Source organism: Acomys minous (genome assembly GCF_964271855.1).
Source record: "Acomys minous genome assembly, chromosome: 20".
Classification (NCBI taxonomy): Eukaryota; Metazoa; Chordata; class Mammalia; order Rodentia; family Muridae; genus Acomys; species Acomys minous.
In genome coordinates, this window is record NC_140502.1 from 23,181,633 (window position 1) to 23,202,220 (window position 20,588).

General features: G+C 53.1%; 1 protein-coding gene across 1 annotated transcript in view; it reads right to left on the reverse strand.

The window, feature by feature from the left end:
• The window catches only part of SPTBN4 (spectrin beta, non-erythrocytic 4), a 104,026-nt gene that overhangs the window by 56,148 nt on the left and 27,290 nt on the right, over window positions 1-20,588 (reverse strand). Inside the window, exons 7-16 of the mRNA XM_084770505.1 lie at window positions 20,237-20,352; window positions 15,250-15,362; window positions 14,802-14,989; window positions 14,593-14,710; window positions 12,975-13,133; window positions 11,667-11,969; window positions 9,366-9,516; window positions 5,551-6,484; window positions 3,980-4,117; window positions 1,538-2,288 (exon numbers count right to left, since the gene is read on the reverse strand). Of these exons, the coding sequence (XP_084626631.1) occupies window positions 1,538-2,288; window positions 3,980-4,117; window positions 5,551-6,484; window positions 9,366-9,516; window positions 11,667-11,969; window positions 12,975-13,133; window positions 14,593-14,710; window positions 14,802-14,989; window positions 15,250-15,362; window positions 20,237-20,352 (2,971 nt within the window). The remainder of the gene's footprint in view (window positions 1-1,537; window positions 2,289-3,979; window positions 4,118-5,550; window positions 6,485-9,365; window positions 9,517-11,666; window positions 11,970-12,974; window positions 13,134-14,592; window positions 14,711-14,801; window positions 14,990-15,249; window positions 15,363-20,236; window positions 20,353-20,588) is intronic.

A 20,588-nucleotide genomic window follows, 5' to 3' on the forward strand; every position in this document is an offset into this window, starting at 1 on the left:
GGCTTCAGGCCGGGTTCCACCTCAGTGCCTTCGCTCTTCTTGCTGGTCCCTCTCCTTGGCAGCCTGTCTGTCCAGATGTCCCCCCAGGTCTCTGCCCGCTCTGCCGAATCAATCTACTGTCCTCTCTTGCTATTTGTTTCCAGGTAATCCACAATCCTGATAAGCCACTCCAAATGTCACACACACACACACACACACACACACACACACACACACACACACACAAATTCGCCTCTAATAAAACACTAAATCTAAGCAGAGAGTGGTGGCGCTCGGGGCCAGCCCGGTCTCTGTAGAGAGTTCCAAGCCAGCCAGGGCTACATAGTGAGACGCTGTCTCCACAAAAAAGCAAAGAGGTGGAGAGCTCAGCTAAGAACATTTATTGCTCTTCTAGAAGAATTGAGTTGGGTTCCTAGCACCCACATCCAGCAGTCCATAACCACTTGGTACTGCCGTTCCAGAGGCTTCCGTGCCTTGGTCTTCTCGGGAACCTGCGCTCTCAAGCGCAAGTGCACACACACACACACACACGTACACACAATTAAAAATAATGAAATAAAATATTTTTAAAAATAAAACACAGGGAGCTAGAGAGATGGCTCGGCTACTAAGTACAGACAGCTCTTCCAGAGGAACTGGGTTCAAATCCCGGCACTAACATAACTAACCAACATGGCTCATAACTGTCTGTAACTCAAATCCCAGGATTCTAAATGTAGGTTATGCATGAACACACGTGGGCAAACCTAATAAAGATAAATCTTTTTTTTTTTTAATTAAAAAGTGGCCAGGTGCCGGGCGTGGTGGCGCACGCCTTTAATTCCAGCACTCGGGAGGCAGAAGCAGGTGGATCGCTGTGAGTTCGAGGTCAGCCTTGTCTACAAAGTGAGTCCAGGACAGCCAAGACTACACAGAGAAACCCTGTCTCAAAACACCAAAAAAAAAAAAAAAAAAAAAAAAAGTGGCCAGGTGTGGTGGCGCACGCCTTTAATCCTAGCACTCGGGAGGCAGAAGCAGGTGGATCTCTGTGAGTTTGAGGCCAGCCTGGTCTACAAAGTGAGTTCCAGGACAGCCATAACTATTACACTGAGACACCCTGCCTACAAAATAAAACAAACAAAAATTAAAAGGTGGCCAGGCTTGGTGGCGCATGCCTTTAATCCTAGGACATGAGAGGCAGAGGCAGGCGGATCTCTGTCAATTCGAGGCCGGCCTGGTCTACATAGTGAGTTCAAGGACACCCAAGACTACCTAGAGGCCTTGTCTCGATAAATAGATAAATAAATAACTCCATAAACCCACACCACTCAACATAACCTTTAAATATCGCCACACACCTGTCCTCCTCCTCGTAGTCCAAACCTCCATTTTACGGATAAACAAATGGTTCTCCTTTAATTCCCCCCCCCCCCCCATCTAAAATAAAAAAAGCAATCTAGGGGGTGCAGGGAAACACTTCTAAGCATGTCTGTGCCCCACCCAACCCCTCTTCCTTCCCAGCCCTGAACCCGCACCCCAGCGCACCGCCAGCGGGCACCTGGTTGCGCAGCACCGCGAGCGCCTGGCACAGGTCTCTCAGGAAAAGCTGATAGACGTGCGCCTGGACCAGCGCCTCCCTGCGCTCTTCCCACAAGCCGAGCAGTTTGTGCCAGCCAACCTCGAGGTGCGGCAACCACTCGTCTAACGCCAGACCGGGCCCCAGCTCGGCGCCTTCGGACGCCAGCAGCGCCTCACTGGCAGCCACGATGCGCGTGTAGTCCTCCTCGCGCTGGTCCACCTCCTCTTTGAGCGCGGCGTGGCGCGCCAGCAGCGCGTCGGCCTCCTCCAGGCTGCGCGGCAACGGCCCCTCGACAGCGCCCGCCGCCTCCTGCGCCCGCACCAGCCAGTCCAGGAAAGTGTCCAGATCTCGCAGGAAACGCTGCAGGCGACCTGCAGCCGCCACCGCCTCGCCGCAAGCCTGGGCTGCTCCGGCCAGCGCGCCCCACTCGGCTCCCAGCTCCTCGGCGCCCTGGTGCAGGCGGGTCGCCTGGGCGGGGAAGCGCTCCGCCAGCAGCGCTGCCTCCTCCTGCAACGCCGCCTGTCGTGGCTCCAGCGCCTGCAGAGCCGCCTCCAAGCCACTCAGGCGCCACTGTAGGGCGCCTCCCGCCCGGGGCGCGCTCTCCACCGCGCGCCGCTTCTCGCGCACCTGGGCGCGCACCTCGGCCACTTCCAGCACGTGGTTCTCCACCAGCAGCACGGCGCTCATCTCCTCTTTGCGCTGTTCCACCAGTTCCACGATGCGGTTCCACCTGTCCAGGGGCGGGAGAGACGTAAGAGGGCTGAGGCATCAAGGATAAAAATCCAGGCCTTGGCAGCTCCGACTCCTTGGGACCTGGGGAAGTCCCAGTTTGTGCCCAAATAAACAGCACCTTGGACAGTACTTAGAGCGACAGCTCATCAAATTATCTTCCTAAGAATATTAGAACCCTGTTTGTCATCTCACGATCTTCTAGAGTTTAATCGAATTTCTCAGAGGCCACAGATTAGTGACTGAGGGGTGGGGGGGGGGGAAAGCAGATTAGAGAGCCCACCTGCCTGCCTAAGACACACAGTCCAGAGAATCACAGCTCTGTGGAGCAGTGCACGTCTGTAAGCTTAGCACTCCAGGGGCTGAGGCAGGAGGATTGAAGGAGAGAGGGAGGAAGAGAGAGAGAGAGAGAGAGAGAGAGAGAGAGAGAGAGGAATAGAGAGAGAGGGAGGGGGGCAGAGACACAGAGAGACAGACAGAGAGAGAAATAGAGACAAAATGTAATTTTTTAAATCATGTTCTCAGACTGGAGAGATGGTTCAGAGGCTAAGGGCACTGGTTGCTCTTCCAGAGATCTTGAGTTCAATTCCCAGCAACCACATGGTAGCTCACAGCCATCTATAATGAGATTTGGTGCCCTCTTCTGCTGTGTAGGCATGCATGCAGGCAGAACGCTGAATGTGGAATATGTAATAAATAAATAAATCTTTTTTTAAAAAAATGTTCTCACTGGGCATGGTGGCACATACCTGTAGTCTCAGCACTCGGGAGGCAGAGGCAGGCAGATCGCTGTGAGTCCGAGGCCAGCCTGGTCTACAAAATGAGTCCAAAACAGCCAAGGCTACACAGAGAAACCCTCTCTCAAAAATACCCCCTCCCCCAAAAAAGGAACAAGCAAGCAGGGCATGGTGGCACTTATCTTAATCCCAGCATTTGGGAGGCAGAGGCGAGCAGATCTCTGTGAGTTGCAAGTGAGGCCAGCCTGATCTATATAGTGAATTTCAGGACAGCCAGGGCTACATAGTAAGACCCAGACTGAGAGCCAGGTATGGTGGCACACGCCTGTAATCCTGGTACCTGAAAGGTGGGAGTGACAGGATCAAGAGTTCAAGGTTATCCCCAACTACATCGTGAGTTCAAGGCCAGCCTGAGTAACCAGAGTCTTTGCCTCAAGAAACCAAAGTAATAGACAAGTAAACAGGACTCCCCAAATAAGGGAAAGTGCATGGAAAAACTCCTGGCCAATAGTAGCACCTTATGAATTCTTTCTGAACAAACCGGTGGACAGCCAAGGCCACGGATTGCATTCTCATCTTAGCCCATCACAACCAGCAGTGGGAATGCACTACATTCTTGTCAAGGTTGTCCCTGAGACTGAAGAGATGGCACAGTGGTTAAGAACTCATATTGCTCTCACCGCGGACCCTTGGTTCCATTCCCAGCACCCACATTGGGCGGCTCACAATCACCTGTAACTCCAGCTCCAGAAGATCCAACGCCCTCTTGTGGCCTCTACAGGCACTGCAGCCAAGTGCACACAAGCACATTTCTTTCAGAAAGATTTTCCTGATTTACAAGGTGTGCATGGCCACCTCAGAGGGGGCTGAAACCACACCCCTTTGGCTTTCACAGTGCAGTGGATAGAGAAGGCACTGACAGGAAGAAAGGCTTTCTGGCCGAGGCCCCACCTACCTGCTGTTGAGGTGATCCTGACAGGAGCGCACTTCGTCTGAGCTGGGGTGACCTCCTTCTACTAACTCCTGAACCGTGTGGTTCACATCCAGGACTCGGCCCATCAGACTGTTCATCTCTTGGTCCAGACTTTCGAATCTGCAGAGGTGGATGGAGAAGTCAAGGGTGTGGGCTCGCAGGAACCAGCCCATCCTTTAGTTTCTCTCTCTCTCTCTCTCTCTCTCTCTCTCTCTCTCTCTCTCTCTCTCTCTCTCTCTCTCTCTCCCCCTCTCTCTCTCTTATTTTTCCAGTGGTGGTGGTGAAGCATGACAGCACAGGACATAGCCTAGGGTTGGCCTCACGTGCTCCAAGTTGCTGAGGTTGACCTTGAGCTCTAGCATGCATGCAACCCTGACCAGCACAGGCTCCAGTTTTTTGTTTTTTGTTTTTTGCTTTTTTAAACTGCTGCTGAAGTGTTGGATCACTCAGCACTCCATCCTAGCCACACCGTGCCTGGGTCAGTGCGTCCACTCTCACAGCCTGGAGCATCATCACCTCTTGAGTGCATGCCCTCGACACCTCCATCTCCAACCTCAGCCTTTCCCTTTTGAATCTGTCTTCAACCTCATGGCCAGCTGTATACACCTACTCTCACACCTGCTGTGACTGAAATTGCCTTTGGGATCTCCATTCCAGTTCGGTCTTCCTCTGACTCCCCAGCTCAGGGACAGCTCCAAACAAAACAAAAACAAAACTCCAAGGCCCTGATCTCTGACCCCTGGACCCCTGATTTTTTTGGACCCCTGATTTTTGATAACTGCCCTAAATCATGATCTCCCCATGGTCTACATCTTGTTGACCTGCTCTGCTTCTGTGCATCTCCAGCTGTCAACGTCACTTCCTTCAACCTGCCCTCCATATGTGAGGCCAGGATTATTGACATATTTTTTTGTTATTTATTTATTTTAGGTTTTTCGAGACAGGGGTTCTCTGTGTAGCCTTGACTGTCCTGGACTTGCTTTTGTAAATCAGGCTGGCCTCAAACTCACAGCAATCTGCCTGCCTCTGCCTCTCGAGTGCTGGGATTAAACGCGTGCGCCACCACGCCCGGCTTGTGATTTATTTTATTTTATTTATTTATGCTTGCTTGTTTGTTTGTTTGTTTGTTTGTTTGTTTAGAGACACGGTCTCACTATGTAGCTCTGCCTGTCCCGGAACTCATTATGTAGACCAGGCTGGCCTCTAATTCACAGCGATCTGCTTGCCTGTGCTAGGATTAAAGGTGTGTGCCAGGGTGGGAGTCACTTTAGTAGCTAGGGAGATGACATCAGTCTTCATGGAAGTCCCAGGCCCGGGTCAGGTTGGAGGGGTCTGTCTGTAGAAAACTTTAGGTGGATCAATATGTGCTCTGATTATAAACTGCGTGACGACAGCAAACGCCTGTGGGAGGCTCTGCACCCTGCAAGTATTTGCTAGGTGTTTCACAGCTGTGAAACTTCAAGCTCGACACAAGATAACTGTTGGGCCAAAGCAGGTTGAGGCTGGGTGTGTGAGCAAGGGATCCTGGGGGTCTTCCACAGGCGCGCGCTTACCGGTGCTGCACCACCTCAACGTCGTCGAGCGAATCAGGCACACGCATGGCCAGCAACCACTGCTCTTTCTCGCCGATCCACAGCTCGCACGCGTGCACCTCTCCAAACATGCGGTACACGGCAAGCGCATCCCGAAGCCACTGGCGTCGCAGCGCCGCCACCTCGGTCACCTCGGCGAACAACTGTTCGGCTTCCACCACGCGCACCTGCAGCGCCACCACGAGCGGCCCGGCGCCACTGGCTCCTCCCAGTGTCGCCAGCTGGCGCCGCAGGCCACCCACTGGGCCACGGTGCGCTTCCACCTCCCCCGTGAGAGCGCGGTGCTGGCGCGCCAGGCGACGGCTGGAGGCCTCGTCGTGACCGAAATCGCCGGCGGCTGCCAGACGATACGCGTCTCGAAGCCAGTCCAGGAGCCCGTCCAGGTCGGCGCCGAACTGGTGCAGCGCCCGCGCCTCCTGCAACCTCCGTTCCCGGCGCGCAGCCGCCTCTTCCAGCCGCTGCCAGCGGCGCCGAGCGCTAGCCGCGCGCTCTGCCAGGCCGGCCAAGTGCAAGGGCTCGGCGCCGGGGCCCACGGAGCCGCCCGCCGCAGCCAGCTCCTCCCCGCGTCGCAGCGCCTGCTGCAGCAGCGCCCGCCGGCCGCCCAGCTCGCCCTGTAGGATCTTGTGCTGTGCCAGCAGGCGAGCTGTGCTGGACAGGTCGTGCGCGCCGCCCGCCGTGCCCGCCGCGCCGCCACTGCCGCTCGTGGCCTCCAGGAGTCGCTCCTTGTCCCGCGCCCAGCTCTCCGCCTCCTCCAGCTCCTGCAGCAGCGCCCACAAGCTCCGCGAGGCCTCCAGCTCGGCGCGTCGGCGCGCCGCCTGCTCCTGCAGCTCCGACAGGCAGCCGTGCACGTGGTTCACGCGGTTGCAAATGACCTGAGGGTCGCAGGGCTGATAGCCTGGGGCCGGGAAAAGGGAGAAGAGGAAGAGACGTCAGTCCGTGCCGTCCCATCTTCAGGCTTCCCAGACACCCTAAGCTTAGAGCAAGCCGGTTCCCCCGGAGTCTCAGCCTTCCTAACCACGGATGCCACAGCTGTTTAGGCTTACTCTAGGTTAATGGTTCCCGCGAGGCAGGTAAGGGCTAGCTCCTTCATCGCATTTCCACACCATTCTATACAGGCTAGAGCGACTCGCCGCCCAAGTACTGAGGTTAAAGGCATGCGCCACCACGCCTGTCCCATTAACTTTTTTCCCCTCAAATATTTTGACTTCCACCTGAGTCCCCTGTTCCCAAGTACAGAACTGTGAACTTCATTTAGCAGACCACGGTCAACCTTTCTTTGATGGAACGAATGCAGCCGGGAGCACATGCCTCTAACATCAGCGTTTGGGAAGTGGAGGCAAGTTTGAGGCCAGCCGGGGGGGACTTCATAGCAAGACTCTGTCTAAACATTTAAAAAAGAGTCTGGAAAGTTGGTTCAGCAGCTAAGAGCATTTGGAGCTCTTCCAAAGGACCTGAGGTGGGTTCCCGGCGTTCATGTGGGGTGACTCACAAGTGACTGTAACTCCAGCTACTCTGGCCTCCATGGGCACCCACACTCACACAGACAGACAGACAGACAGACAGACACACTCACACAGACACACACACACACAAGGAGGGGGGGGAAGGAATTAATCTTTAAAAATATCTTTTTAAAAAATATTTTATTTAATTTTAATTTATGTGCGTTGGTGTGAGGGTGTCAGATCTTGGAGTTACAGACAGTTGTGAGCTGCCATGTGGGTGCTGGGAATTGAACCCTGGTCCTTTGGAAGAGCAGGCAGTGCTCTTAACCACTGAGCCATCTCTCCAGCCCTAAAAATAGCTTAAAAGCTGGGGCTGGAGAGATGGCTCAGCGGTTGAGAGCACTGCCTGCTCTTCCAGAGGACCAGGCAGCTTACAGTTGTTTGTAGCTCCAGATCCAGATGAGCAGGCACCCTCACACAGACTTGCAGGCAGAATACCAATGCACATAAAAATAAATAAACCTTTTTTTGTTTTTTTCAAATCTTAAAAAGCCAAGCAAAATGGCTCAGCTATTTAGGAAACTGCCTGAGTTACAGAGTGAGTTCAATGCTATGGCCAGGGGGAACTTAGTGAGGCCTTGTGTCAAAAAATAAATAAATAAATAAAGCTGGGCGGTGGTGGCGGCGCACGCCTTTAATCCCTGCACTCGGGAGGCAGAGGCAGGCAGATCGTCATGAGTTCGAGGCCAGCCTGGTCTAGAAAGTGAGTCCAGGACAGCAGGATAGGCAAGGCTACACAGAGAGACCCTGTCTCAAAAAACCAAAATAAATAAATAAATAAATAAATACATAGTAAAAAGAAGGCAAGGCCATGATGGCTCAGCATTAGTGTCTTGGCTCAGAGGCCGCCTGTGAGCAGCTGGGGGTGGGGGTGGGGGGCCACTAATCAGCAGACCATGTGCTTAGCGTGTCCAAAGGCCTGGGACCAGTCTCCAGCACTGAAAAGGGGTGTGTGTGGGGGGGGATGTAGATCAAGAGGTCTTGTTCTGGATCGGTAATGAATCATCACCATGACAACACTGCCCACACTGGCCTCCTTGGTGTAGCCTCGGTGCCACTGGTCATCTCGGGGGCCGGCATAATCACAAGAAGGGAACAGAGGCCTCCTGCACATTTAACTAAGGCAAAAGAGGGGGTCCCCAAGAGCCTCTTCTGCAGGTATGGTGTGGGTGATGGGAGCAGTCTGGGCCAGTCTCTCTCTCTCTCTCTCTCTCTCTCTCTCTCTGAGATAGGCAGTCAAGTAGCTCCAAATGCCTCGAGCTCTGTGCAGCCAAAGATCACCTTAAATCTCTCATCCTCCGGCCTCCATCTTCCAAGGGCAAGGTTTACAGTCCTTCACCACCACCCTGTTTGTGTCGGCGCAGAGGACTGAACCCAGAGCCTCCAACACGCCAGCTTAGAATCTACCTACTCAGCCTCATTCCTGATCCAAATCTACTTCTTAGGAGCTAGCATGGCCCCTGTTAAGAGTGAGAAGCTGCCCACCACACACACACACACACACACACACACAGACACACCGTCTTGCAAGCTCTGCGGTCAGGGCTTCAGTTCCCTCATCAAAGGAAGAAAGGGCTGCCAGCCCTCAGGATTGGCTGACAACTCACGGAACACCGTCTCGCAAGACTGTTCCGTGCCCGCGTGGAGTTAGAACACAAAAAGCAAGCCGACTCATAACCCTCTCTGGGCCCAGCCCAAAACAAGGTCTCTGTGCAGACCATAATGAGCCCGCAGCCAGCCAACGGAAGTAACTGCTACTGTCCATTGCCAAGGCCCCCACGGGCTGCTTCTTATATAGGGACAACTGACTTAGATGCTCAGGCACCAGGGGCTGGAGAGACACCTCAGTGGTCAAGAGTGCTTGCTGCAGGGGACCTGGTTCAATGCCCAGCACCCACATGGCAGCTCACAACCATCCATCGCCCTCCCTCCCTCCCACCATCCCTCCCTCCATCTATCCCTCCCTTCCTCCTTCCCTCCCTCCATCTATCCCTCTCTCCCTCCCTCCCTCCCTCCCTCCCTCCCTCCATTTATCCCTCCCTCCCTCCCTCCCTCCCTCCCTCCATTTATCCCTCCCTCCCTCCCTCCCTCCATTTATCCCTCCCTCCCTCCCTCCCTCCCTCCCTCCTTCCCTCCCTCCATTTATCCCTCCCTCCCTCCCTCCCTCCCTCCCTCCTTCCCTCCTTTTCTTCCTTCTATCTCTCGGAGTCCTCTTTACCTTATCAGCATCCACCGTGAAAGCCTCCATCCGCCTGCGTCCCCCAGACTCACCCTGCAGCTGGGAGAACCTCAGGGCGGCGGCGTTGAGGGCCTCCACTCGCTCGCTCTGGGCGGCAATGTCCCCCTCCAACAGCCCGTGCTTCTGCAGCAGGTCGTCGGCCTCCACCAGGTGCTGCCCACACTCCCGAGACAGCAGCTGGGTCTGCAGGGAGAGACGGCATGAGGGCACCGCTGGCTCTGCCCAGGCCTGCTCACCTCTGCGCACAGCACGCCGGGTTCTGCGGCAGGGTGCCGCTTGGGCAACACTTACGTCCGCTATGGTCTCCCTGTGTCCGTCCCCCTGCATTTCTGTGTCTCACAGGATGTTCTCTCTCTCTCTCTCTCTCTCTCTCTCTCTCTCTCTCTCTCTCCTCTCCCCCCTTCCCTCCATCCTTTCTTTTCTGTCTTTGTCTCCACTCTTCCCCTATGCTCTCTCTCTCTCTCCATCCATCTCTGTAGATGTCTCTTTCCCAAGCTCTTCCCAGATGTTTTTCCTGTAGCCAAAGATTTATTTGCCCTTCTCCTTTAATGTGTGTGTGAGTGTGAGTGTGTGTGATGTGTATGAGTGTGTAAGTGTGAATGTGTGTGATGTGTATGAGTGTGTAAGTGTGAGTGTGTGTGTAAGTATGAATGTGTGTGATGTGCATGAGTGTGTAAGTGTGAATGTGTGTGTGATGTGTATGAGTGTGTAAGTGTCCATGTGTGTGTGATGTGTATGAGTGTGTAAGTGCGAATGTGTGTGTGATGTGTATGAGTGTGTAAGTGCGAATGTGTGTGATGTGTATGAGTGTGTAAGTGTGAATGTGTGTGTGATGTGCATGAGTATGTAAGTGTGAATGTGTGTGTGATGTGTATGAGTGTGTAAGTGTGAATGTGTGTGTGATGTGTATGAGTGTGATGTATGTGCAAGTGTGTGACGTGTGCATGAGTGTGAGTGTGTGTATGTATGTGTATGAGTGTGATGTACATGTGAGTGTGTGTTGTATATGTGTGAGTGTGTGGTGTGTGCATGAGAATGTGAATGTGTGTGGGAGAGTGTATGTAAGTGGATGTGAGTGATGTAAATGTGTGTATGTGTGTGTAAAATGTGTAGAAGTGTATGATGTGTGTGTTTGTGTGATGTGTGTGTGTGAGTGTGGGCTATGTGTTCATGAGTATGTGAATGTGTGTGGGAGAGTGTATGTACATGAGTGTGTGTGAATATGTGTGTAAGAGTAAGTATGTGTGTGTATTTGAGTGTGTATGTGAGTGAGTGAGTGAGTGTGTGAGTGTGTGAGTGTGAGTATGTATGAGTATGTGTGTGTGAGTGTGTGTGTGTGTGTGAGTGTGTGAGAGTGTGTGTGAGTGTGTGAGTGTGTGTGAGTGCGTGAGAGTGTGTGAGTATGTGTGTGAGTGTGTGTGAGTGTGTGAGAGTGTGCGTGAGTGTGTGTGAATGTGTGAGTGTTGTGATGTGTGTGAGAGTATGCGTGAGTGTGTGTGTGTGAGTGTGTGTGATGGGGGCACTCGTGCAAAAAAATGCATATGAAGGTCAAAGGGCAGCTCTGTGACGTCAGTTCTCGATTGCACACAGGCTCCAGATGCTTCCGAGCGAGCGGCTTTCCCTTCTGCACCATCTCACCCGCCTTGCTTTTGTTTTCATTACATGTGTTTACTTCTTTCGGTACCGTGTGTGCATAGGCACACACGTGCTCATTTGCATGGATGCCAGAGGATAATTTGGGGGAGTTGGCTCCCTCCTCAACCGAGCGAGTCCTTAAGACTGAACTCAGGTCACGTGGCTTGATAGTGAACACCTTTACCCGCTGAGACATCCTACTAGACCTTTGTCTTTTAAGACAGTCTCACTTAGCCCAAGCTGGACTTGAACTCTGTATGGAACTGAGGATGAACTTGAACTCCAGACCCTCCTCTCCCTGCCTCTTGTGTGCTGGGATTACAGATGTGCACTACCATCGGTTTTTTGTTTGTTTGTAGGTTTGGTTTGGTTTTTGTTGTTGTTTTGAGACTGGGTTTCTCTGGGTAGCACTGGCTGTCCTGGACTCTCTTTGTAGAGCAGCAGGCTGGCCTCGAACTCACAGCCATCCACCTGCCTCTGCCTTTTGAATGCTTGGATTAAAGGTGTGCGCCACTACTGCCTGGCACCACCACCAGGTTAACGTGGAGCTGGGGGTAGAACCCAGGGCAGGCAGGCCTTGTACCAACTAAGCTACATGTCCACCCACCTGAGGCTTCCTCTCTGTCCCTTCCCTCCCACAGCATCCTGCCCTGGCCTCCCCCCCCCCCTGCTCTGAGGCTCCCGCATCCGGTCCTCACCTGCATCTCTTCCATCCAGTCTACCATGTAGACCATCTCCTGGAAGACCTTCTGCAGGGCCAGATTCTGCTCAAGCCGGGTCCGCCGGGCACCTACCAGCCCAGTCAGGAGGGCCCACTGGCGAAGGACACTGTCGCGCTGGGCTGCCACCCGCCGGGCGTCATAGTAGCCTTCAGCTGCCAACGCCTGGGCTAGCTCCGCCACTCCCTGAACCCGCTCCTCATAGGCTGCAATGTCCGCCTCGATGGCTTCGTGTTTCTTCATGGCGGCCTCCACGGCTGGCAGCTCATATCCGAAGTTGTCCTGGGCAGTTGTAGGCCACAGACACTTAGCGTGCTGCCTCAGCGGTCCCCCACTCACCCAAGGACCCTAGAAACTCTCCCCTCACCCCCCCTTCCCAGTTATCCCCACCTCTATCCCCTGTTAGCCTGGAGACCAACCCTACCCTCCCTTGTTACCCTGGAAACCAGTCTCACCATAGCTTCACCCTATTCAGTTACCTTAGAAACCAGCCTCACCTTCCTCTGTTACCTTGGAGGCAAGTCCCGCCCACCTCCAATTACCCTAGAAACCCATCCTACCTCCTCCTGCTACCTTGGAAATCAGACCCATCATAGTTTCTCTAGACAGCAGAACACCTTTTCTAGTTACCATGGAGACCAGCTCCATCCTCCCTTGTTGCTCTAGGAACCAGCCCACCTTCCCCCAGAAACTCTGGAGACCAGTCTTGTTCTCCTGTTATATCTCAACCTTCTACCTGCAACCTTGTTACTCAGGAAACAGACCCATCTTTGCTTTGTCATGGAGACTGGAGACCAAATTTGCTGCTACTCTGTTACCTAGGAGACTAATTCTATCCAGCCTGAGTTACCCTGGACATCAGATACAGCCTCCATCCTCACTTTAGCTAAATCCTCCCTAAGAGGAAACTATTTTCTTGCTCTGGAAATCAACTTCACTCTCCTGTTACTTTTAAACTTAGACCTATTCCCCTCACCTTTTTTTTTTTTTCTAAGATGGGGTTTCTCTGTGTAGCCCTGGCTGTCCTGGACTCACTTTGTAGATCAAGTTGGCCTCGAACTCATAGAGATCCGCCTGCCTCTGCATGCGACACCACACCTGGCGCTCAGCCTTAATTTTGAGTCTCAGGCCAATGAGGTCCTCTCACTCCCAGCCCAGCCACGCCCAACCCTGACCCCAGCCACGCCCAACCCTGGCCCCAGCCACGCCCAACCCTGACCCCAGCCACGCCCAACCCTGACCCCAGCCACGCCCAACCCTGGCCCCAGCCACGCCCAACCCTGTTACCTGGGAGACCAGGCGCTGGTTCTCATTAAGCCAGCTCTCCCTCATGGCCACCTTGTGGTCAAATCTTTGAGCTAAGAGTTCCAGCTTCTCCTGTCGGATGAGCTCAGCTCTGAGGGCCGCCTCTCGCTCATGCTCCGCCTTCTCCAGCTCGCCCCAGGCCTGAAGGAAGCCAAGAGGAGGTACTTAAGATTTCAACAACTGAGCAACCTTTAATCCCAGCACTCAGGAGGCAGAGGCAGGAGGATCGCTGTGAGTTTGAGGCCAGCCTGGTCTACAAAGCGAGTCCAGGACAGCCAAGGCTACACAGAGAAACCCTGTCTCGAAAAACCAAAACAAAAGGGGAAAAGAAAAAAGATTTCAACAACTGAGGGTTGGAGAGATGGCTCAGCGTTCTTAACCTCGTACACACGTGAATAAATCTTTAGATTTCAAGAAGACTCCTCTGTTTACTGATCCTTGGTCTCCTATCTGAAGTGACTCAGGGCATATAGGGCACCTTATATAAGGGCACTTTCAAGCCTTATAGAGAGGGCGGCACCTTCAAGCACATTGGGGGCGGGGGGGGGGGAGCTGCCTCCTGACACTACCACGGGAAGACTGTTAAAATAAACATCGAGTCCATGCTTCTGCAATGGGAACCTATACAATGCCATGGTGCCATCTTGTCTCCCTGCTCCCTGATGGCCCCCAAGCTGCTGGCGCGATGTTTTTGCGCACTGTGTAAAGATTATCCTTGTATTCCGCAAATGCTGATTCCTGTAGCAGAGCAGATCTGATTACAAGCCGGGCTTTAGCTCTGTCACTTTTATGAAGTAGCTCGGCTTAATGTTTTCAACCATTGTTCTCCATCGCCTTCTGATTGGTTTTATTTTATTTTAAAGATTTATTCATTATTATGTATACAGTGCTCTGCCTGCGTGTACAACTGCAGGCCAGAAGAGGGCGCCAGATCACAACAAGATGGTTGGGAGCCACCATGTGGTTACTGGGAATTGAACTCAGGACCTTTGAAAGAGCATTCCGTGCTCTTACCCTCTGAGCCACCTCTCCAGCCCCGATTGGTTTTAATAATAATAATTTTAAAAAAACTAATGGACAATAAGCTGAGGCAGGATTAGAAGCTGGACTTCTGGGCCCAGAGTTGGGAAGAGGTGGTCCAGGTGGGAACCAAAGGAAAGAGGGAGGTTGCCATGGAAACACGGATAAAGAGGCAGGTGCCAGGGTGAGGCTAAAATGGCAAGTAATGGGCCAAGTGGTGGGAAGTAGGCCAGGCCGGAATTGTCAGGTTAGAATAGCTGCGGATCTACCCAGCCATACTGCTTGAAGCTTTACTATAAAGGTCTCCGTGTCACTGGGGAGATGGCTCAGAGGTTAAGAGCACTGTCTGCTCTTCCAGAGGTCCTGAGTTCAATTCCCAGCAACCCACATCCCAGCAACAACCATCTTGTTGTGATCTGATGCCCTCTTCTGGCCTGCAAGTGTACATGCAGGCAGAGCACTGTATACATAATAATAAATAAATAAATAAATAAATATAAATAAATAAGTAAAGGTCTCCGTGTCATTACTCAGTGCAAGGGCGGGCATGGAAAACCCAGACGTCAGCCACCAACCTCACCTTGTCAATATCCCAGATGCCACAGCCTTCCCGAGGCACAAAGAGGCGCCGGTTGTGGGCGCGCAGTTTGCTCTGAATGCTGAAGAGCAGCACCTCTAAGTTCCCCTTCTCCTGAAACCTGAGAAGACACACGGGTTCAGGGGTCCCCCCCCCATCTCGCAAGTCCACCACTGCCCCCCCCCCTCCTCCACTCCCGAGCCGGGTCTCACTTGACGGGCTTCTCCAGCGTGCAGTAGGCGGTGAAAGCCTGCAGCTGCTGCTGGACCCCACTCAGCGAGTTGGCAAACTTCTGGTTGCTGATGAGGCCCACGGTGCGGTGGATCCAGGCGAGCAGCTCGGCCGCCAGCTCCTCGTAGCGCGCTATGATCTTGTCCACCTCCAACACCTGGTCCAGGACCTGACCCAACACACAAGATGGGAGAAGCCAAGCTTCACTGCACACGGGAGAAATCTCCAAGTCCGAGGTACGGCGGCGTCTGGTTCCGGTGTGAAAAGGGAGGGTGGGCTGGGGTGCGCGCCCACTGGGCAGCGGAACACAGATTTAGCTCCTAGACCCGGGGGTGGTTGCTAAGGTCCCCACCCCCGTCCCCCGCCCTGACTCCCCCGATCCCCCGACCCCCCCGACCCCATTCCTTGGGGTCCCCCCCCCTCACCTACCTTCCCAATCCGCTTTCCCTCCACAGCCAGAGCCTTCATCTTGGAGAAGTAGTGATAATAGGACACCACGTAAGTGATGATGGACTTTTCATCCGGAGCCTCCATGTTCACGTCTGGTGGGGGAGGGGAGGGGGGTTCGAGGAGGACAGTGGAGTCTCTCTCTGTGTGACCCTAAGGCAAAACCGCCTCCCTAGTCCTTAAGTGCTGGGGTTTCCTTTTTCTACAATTTGTACTTTTTTAATTTAAAAAAAAAAGTTGTTTTTTTTTTTTTTTAATTTAACATTTTCTGTGTATGGCTGATCTGCCTGCGTGCGCACCACGTGTATGCACTGCCGGTAGAGGCCAGAAGAGGGCGTCAGATCCCATGGAGCTGCCATTAGAGATGACTGTAAGCTACCACCTGAGTGGGTACCACTCAGGACCTTCGTAAGAGGAGCCCTTGCTCTTAACCTCTGAGCCATCTCTCCAGCCCTCTTTTTTTTCCCCCCTTTTGTTTCTCTTTTCTTAAAAAAAAAAAAAAGAGCGGGGAGTGGGGGAGGGGTTGCATTTCAGGACAGGGTTTCTCTGTGTAGCCTTGGCTGTCCTGGACTCACTTTGTAGACCAGGCTGGCCTCCAACTCACAGTGATTCACCTGCCTCTGCCTCCTGAGTGCTGGGACGTGGGCCACCATGTCCAACTTCTGGCTTTCTGTTTTAACAGGACTTGGCTATGTGAGCCCAGCTGGCCTGGAACTTGCATTGTAGACAGGATAGTCTTGAACTCACAGAGATCCACCTGCCTCTCGAGTTCCACTTTCTGGTTTTTCTGTTGTTTTGTTTTGTTTTTATTTTTCTAATCTGCCCAATGGAGACCTTCGAATTCATAGGATTAAACAGTGTCTGACGGATAACATAAATAAAGTTATCTAGGCTAGGCGTGGTGGCGCACGCCTTTAATCCCAGCTCTCGGGAGGCAGAGGCAGGCGGATCGCTGTGAGTTCAAGGCCAGCCTGGTCTACAAAGCCAGTCCAGGACAGCCAAGGCTGCACAGAGAAACTCTGTCATGAAAACAACAACAACCAAAAAAAAGTTATCTATAATTATTTCTGTTTAACAACATTAAAGTAATTAATTATGTGTCATGCGGCAGGTGGTCTCTCCCTCCACCATGTAGGGCTCTGGGGACAAACTGATGTTGTCAGGTCTGGTGGCAGCACCTCTACAGGCTGAACAATCTCACTGGCCCCTCCTGTCATCGATGCCCACCACCTCACGCCTCAGGCCTGATACTTTCTCGCTGCCTCGATACCATTCTCCCCGTTGCATGTGTAACTCTCCCTCACAGCTCAGCTCCACTTTCCTCACACGAGCCTCTCCACCCTGCCTGGATCTGCATCCCTTGCCTCATTTGCTCACGTGATTCCCTCTCATAACATCGTGTGTCTGTGTATGTCTGTCTGTGTGTCTGTGTGTCTGTGTGTCTGTCTGTGTGTCTGTCTGTGTGACTGTGTGTCTGTGTCTGTCTGTCTGTGCGTCTGTGTGTCTGTCAGTCTGTCTGTGCGATTGTGTGTCTGTCTGTCTGTGTGTCTGTCTCTCTGTCTGTCTGTGTGTCTATGTGTCTGTATGTCTGTATGTCTGTCTGTCTGTGTGACTGTGTGTCTGTTTCTGTCTGTGTGTCTGTCTGTGTGTCTGTCTGTGTGACTGTGTCTGTCTGTCTGTGTGTCTGTCTGTCGGTGTGACTGTGTATCTGTCTGTGTCTCTGTGGGTCTATATCTATGTATATGTCTGTGTATATATGTATGTGTGTGTGTGTGTGCCTATACGTCCCTGTGTGTCTTTATCTGTGTGTCTGTGCATTGGTATGTGTGTCTGTATGTGTCTGTGTATTTGTATGTGTGTTTCTGTGTGTGTGTGTGTCTACGTGTGTGAGTTCAAAGCAAGGCCCTGCCCATGCTAGGCAAGCAATCAACCACTGACAACCGCTGAGCTACACCCTGCCTTCGTAACAGCTTTATCATTTCTTCTTAAAAGGCATCAGGCTTTGGGATTAAGTTGAAACACACATATCAAACAAACACATGTCTGCCTCTTTGTATTTTTGAGACATGCTCTGTGAAGCTATCTAGGCCTGTACTATTTTTTCAAGGTCCCCACCATGCCTAGTACCCAGCTGCAAGTCAGCCAAGCGCGATGTGTGAGGTCTGAAGTTAAGGGCTCATGTTTCGAGGTAGCATATGTTTGAATCTCAGCTTAACACCTTAGGAAATGGGCCTAACCTCTCTGAGCACCGGTCCCTCCTACTGTTACAGTGATGACCGTCTCCATCCATGCCTCTCAGGAACATGGAAAAACTTAGAAAGAATAGGGCTGGAGAGATGGCTCAGAGGTTAAGAGCACCTGAGTTCAATTCCCAGCAACTACTTGGTGGCTCACAACCATCTATAACGAGATCTGGCGCCCTCTTCTGGTGGGCGGGAGAACATGTGGGCAGAACACTGTATAAATAGCAAATAAAAAAAAATTTTATGGGCTGGGCGGTGGTGGCGCACGCCTTTAATCCCAGCACTTGGGAGGCAGAGGCAGGTGGATCGCTGTGAGTTCGAAGCCAGCCTGGTCTACAAAGTGAGTCTAGGACAGCCAAGGCTACACAGAGAGACCCTGTCTCGAAAAACCAAAAAAAAAAAATTTTTTTTAAAATATATAATAAGCCAGGTGTGGCGGTGTACACCTGTACTGCGGGCACTTAGCTAGAGGAGGCAGGAAGAGCAGGGACACGGGCTACATAGTTAGAGGTCGGCCAGAGCTACATAAGACCCCATCTCAAACAACAATACAAAGGAAGGAAGGGCTAGGGGGATGAGAGAGATGGCTTAGCAGTTAAGCAGGAGAACTGCACTTATAGAGGACTGGACTTCAGTTCCCAGCAGCCACCAGGACAGCTCACAGCCACCTTAGGGATCCAATGCTTCTGACTGCACAAGCACCTGAATGGATTGTCACACACAGACACACACACACACTTAAAAAGGAAATGAAATCTTTATTTATTTATTTTGATTTTTTTTTTCAAGACAGGGTCTCTCTGTGTAGCCCTGGCTGTCCTGGACTCACTCTGTAGACCAGGCTGGCCTCGAACTCACAGAGATCCGCCTGCCTCTGTCAGGTCTACAAAGCGAGTCCAGGACAGCCAAGGCTACACAGAGAAACCCTGTCTCGAAAAACCAAAAAGCAAAACAAAAAAATAAAAATAAAAACAAAAAAGAAGAAGAAGAAGAAGAAGAAGAAGAAGAAGAAGAAGAAGAAGAAAAACCAGACAAACAAATAAAGAACAAAACAAACAAGCAAACAAACAGAGCTCACAGGCTGGGATGTGACTCAGCGGTAGAGCACTTGCCTAGGTGCAAGTCCCTAGGTTTACTCCCCAGTACTGCAAAAATAAGCAAATAAACACACAGCTCGCAAGTAAGATTAGCACGTGGATGGCAAGGAGTGAGAGAATGAAGGGGAGCAACAGTGAGAACAGCCCCCGACTGTGCCCTGTTTTCAGAAAAGGAAGCTGCTGTCATCTCAGAGGTGGGGGACCCACAGTGCCAGGGGGCACCGGAGACTGCCACAGAGGATGACTGAGGTGTGGGACTGGGACAGACGGAAGATGGGAAGATGGCTGAGGCGGGGGCCAGTATGGTAGCTGGAGGTACATAGGGAGTGAGGCAGGACAGAAATGAGATCCCATAGGACGATAGGGAGGGAGAGAGGAGTAAAGGTGAAAGCCAGGCCTGGTAGGCAGGGGAGGCCTATTAGCCCGGGTGTGTGGAAGGCTGAGGCAAGAGGACAGCAAGCTCAAGGACTCTGTGCCAAAACAAAAAGAGTAAATAGAAATCTGAGATATAGCTCAGTGGTAGAGCCCCTGCCTAGAATCCCCCAGTGAGGGGCTGGGGGCGTGGCTCAGTGGTAGAGCCCCTGCCTAGAATCCCCCAGTGAGGGGCTGGGGTGTGGCTCAGTGGTAGAGCCCCTGCCTAGAATCCCCCAGTGAGGGGCTGGGGTGTGGCTCAGTGGTAGAGCCCCTGCCTAGAATCTCCCAGTGAGGGGCTGGGGTGTGGCTCAGTGGTAGAGCCCCTGCCTAGAATCCCTTAGTGAGGGGCTGGGGGTGTGGCTCAGTGGTAGAGCCCCTGCCTAGAATCCCCCAGTGAGGGGCTGGGGGTGTGGCTCAGTGGTAGAGCCTCTGCCTAGAATTCCCCAGTAAGGGGCTGGGGCGTGGCTCCGCAGTAGAGTCCCTGCCTAGAATCCCCCAGTGAGGGGCTGGGGGTGTGGCTCAGTGGTAGAGCCTCTGCCTAGAATTCCCCAGTAAGGGGCTGGGGCGTGGCTCCGCAGTAGAGTCCCTGCCTAGAATCCCCCAGTGAGGGGCTGGGGTGTGGCTCAGTGGTAGAGCCCCTGCCTAGAATCCCCCAGTGAGGGGCTGGGGTGTGGCTCAGTGGTAGAGCCCCTGCCTAGAATCCCCCAGTGAGGGGCTGGGGTGTGGCTCAGTGGTAGAGCCCCTGCCTAGAATCCCCCAGTGAGGGGCTGGGGTGTGGCCCGGAGGTAAATCACCTGCTCTAGGGTCCATCTGTGAGGGTTTTGGGCATTGACTCAGTAGTGGTGGATCTCTTGCCTAAGAAGTGGCAGGTCCCAGGTTCAACATTTAGTACCAAATTAACAGGAAAAGGAATGAAGTCAGAGGTGATGTCATTGTGGGCAGAGACACTGTTGAGGGCTGGAGAGGGCATTAGGTTTAAAGCTAAGGGTGGAGATAAAAAAACGGGTGTTGTGGAAGGGATCAGCGTCGAGGAAAGGAAGGGTTCCATTGGGATGAGATGGGGGTGTGGGAGGACACGGGGAGGAACGGAGATGAGGAAGGCTTTGGGAGTGAGGTGTGATTTGGGATGACCGTGAGCCGTGGCACTGGGTGAGACGGAGTTGTTCGCACAGTGGGGTTGGGAGCGATTCAGAGACGGGGCCAGATGGGGCTCACCTTCCGGGTCCAGCAGACGCGCTAGCCCCAGGTGCTGCTCGGCTGTGCGGAACGCTCTCTGCAGGTTGTAGTTGGCGTTGGACTTGGTGAGTTTGCTGAGATCCACCAGATCAGGCCTGGGCAGGGGCACAGAGCAGGCAGGCTCCAGGGCCAGTGGGCAAGCAGGGGGAAAGACATCCTCACCCGAGCCCCACCCAGGTGAGGGGCGCAACCCAGCCAAGGAGGAAAGGTAGGTGTGCGCGATGGAACTAGGCCAGCGTGTGCCTGGGGGCATGCACCGTGAGTTAGGGCATGTGGAGACATGTCCTCGTGTGCGTTCATCACTGGGCCAGGCTGTGTGCTCGGAGCAATG